Here is a 2,375-nt window from a genome sequence, read left to right on the forward strand (position 1 = left end):
GGGAGCGACATTCGAGGCCAAGGCGCACCATCTTGTAGCGCTCAACGAAAGTCTCAAACGTTTGGCGGAAGCAGAAGCCTGCCCGACGAACGCGAACATTCTCCAGAAGACTGTGAGCCAGGCAGGGGGGGGGGGGGCAACAAAAGCGCGTGGCCATGTAAATGGGGCGAAGAGGTCCGGCGGCCGGGCGAGACGAAGCGGGGCGGAAAGACCAAAAGCGCAAGGCCGATGCGGCCACATACCCGAGGTAGCGAACCTGGTGAGAAACCAGCTCCGCATCAAACATGTGAGGCTGCTGCTGGCCATTGGGCTTGATGCAGCGCACATAGTGCGGGTGTTTGGAGAGGAGGTTGTTCATCAGCTCGTCCATGGATTTCTGTCATCCCGAGGAGGAGGAGGAGGAGGAGGAGTGGGAAGGGAAAGGGGCATGTTAGAGCCACGGGGCCGGTGGGCAGGCGAAGAGCAAGGCAAATGCGGCTGGAGGGTCGGGCCGGGAGGAAGGGCGAAAAAGCCAGTCGTACCCGGAAGCTGGAGCTGGCCGAGAGGGGCCGCTTCAGATCCACGGTGGCCGGGCCCTCGGGGAAGAGTTGGCTATTTGTGGCGCGCACACCAAGGAGGGAGCAAGGGATTGGGAGAGAGAGAGAGAGAGAGGCGGGGGAGGGGGAGACAGGAGAAAAGGGGAGAGGCTGACGTCAGTACGTGCATGCATGGCAGGTCATGTGGAGGAGGCACGAGGGGCAGGAGGGGCAAGAGAAAGGAAGGAGGGGGGAGGGGGGGGGGGGGGAAGTGAGGGCAAAAGTCGCCGTGGGTTTGGCCAACACACGCACCGAACAATCTCCAAGGTGGAGGAGTTCATGCAGTGCTGGAGGTCGCGGAAGAGGGTGTCGCGGTTCTTCTCGACAAAGAGCTCGGCCTCATACTGCACATCGCCAGCGTAATGCTTCAGGCGGAAGTCACATGGGCCGAGGGTCTTGTCACTGCGGTGGTTGGCCCGGGTGACGAAGTGCGGGTGCTCACCGAAGGCCATGTTTAGCTTGGCCATCAGGGTGCCGGTGGTCACCTCGCCGGGCAGCAGGCACTCATCATCGAGAAGATCGATGATACCATGCTTGCGCTGTGGGGCATTTATGTGTGCGTGTGCGTGTGCGTGTGCGTGTGCGTGTGCGTGGGGGGCAGAGGCGAGAGGGAGGACGGATGTGTCAGGCCGGAGGGCAGGGGTCATGCCGGGAAGGGGGGAACGCGCCACGCCGGTGACAGCAGGGCAAAGGGAGGGGGCCATAAAAGGGGCGGGCAGCGGACCTCCTCGATGAGCTTGCAGATGATGGCGTTGTCGAAGAAGTCCACCGGGGAGTTCCACTGGACACCCTCGCGCTCGTACTCCAGCTGCTCTTCGCGCAGGGTGCGCTCGATGAACAGCTGCTGCAGCTTCTCGTTGCAGTAGTTGATGCAAAACTGCTCGAAGGAGTTGGTCTGCAGCACCTCAAAGCCGTAGATGTCCAGCACACCGATGACCGAGCCGCGGGGCTCCCCCTCGACGGCCCGGCGGACGGTGGGCTTGATGGAGGCCAGGGTGGCTTGGTACTTCTTGCTGTCGGCCAGCATGGCCTGCAGGCGGCGGCGGCGGCGCTCCAGCGGCGTCAGGGCCGAGCTGGACCGGACATTCGAGCCGGAGGGGGACTCCCGCAGGCCGGCCCCCCCGGCCGAGGCCTCCGAGTGCGTGGAATGCACGGACTGCCGGTCGGCATCGGCGTCGACCAGCGACAGGCCGGACGCCGCACGCGACATGCCGGCCGGGCTGGTCACCCCGGACGCGGCCGCCGCCTCGCGGAAGCGCGCCTCCACCACATCCCGGCGGATGTTGCCGTTGATGGTGTGAACCACATGCGAGAAGAGCCGATCGTAGATGGCCTTGGCCAGGGCGTCACGCGAATTGACCGCGGCCTTGAGATTGAGCCCGACACGCATGTCGGCCCCGGCGCGCGAGGAATCCTTCACGGTCCGGTGCGTCAGCGAGAAGGCCAGCGCCGTGCGGTCGACCCCGAGCAGCCGCGCCGCCATGTCGAAGTGGTGCCCATCGACCACGGTGGCCGCCGAGGGATCGGCCCCGGGGAGGGCAATCCCCTGGGGCCAGCCCGGGCCGCGGATTTCCACATTGCCCAGGTGCAGGACCGCCGCCACCAGCTGGTCAATGGCGTCAATTTGCTCGGCGGTGAAGCCGACCGTCTGCATGGCATCGCGCACGGCCACATGCTCCAGTCGGTCGTTCACCCCGTCGATGGAGTAGACCGAGCCATAGGCGCCGAGGTACTTGTACTGCTCGGGGTTGTTGGCCAGGCCGAGCTGGTCTGTGGAGTGGGGCAGGGTGGGGGCAGGAT

At 65.2% G+C, this 2,375-nt stretch overlaps 1 protein-coding gene across 1 annotated transcript in view; it reads right to left on the reverse strand.

The window, feature by feature from the left end:
- H696_02314 (myosin I) overlaps positions 1-2,375 on the reverse strand; it is a gene marked incomplete at both ends in the record, with an annotated part of 6,441 nt that overhangs the window by 2,404 nt on the left and 1,662 nt on the right. The window contains 6 exons of the mRNA XM_009496210.1: positions 29-110; positions 243-376; positions 522-591; positions 828-1,114; positions 1,300-1,530; positions 1,843-2,345. Coding sequence (XP_009494485.1) covers positions 29-110; positions 243-376; positions 522-591; positions 828-1,114; positions 1,300-1,530; positions 1,843-2,345 — 1,307 coding nt within the window. The remainder of the gene's footprint in view (positions 1-28; positions 111-242; positions 377-521; positions 592-827; positions 1,115-1,299; positions 1,531-1,842; positions 2,346-2,375) is intronic.

Source organism: Fonticula alba, assembly GCF_000388065.1.
Source record: "Fonticula alba strain ATCC 38817 unplaced genomic scaffold supercont2.3, whole genome shotgun sequence".
Lineage (NCBI taxonomy): Eukaryota > Rotosphaerida > Fonticulaceae > Fonticula > Fonticula alba.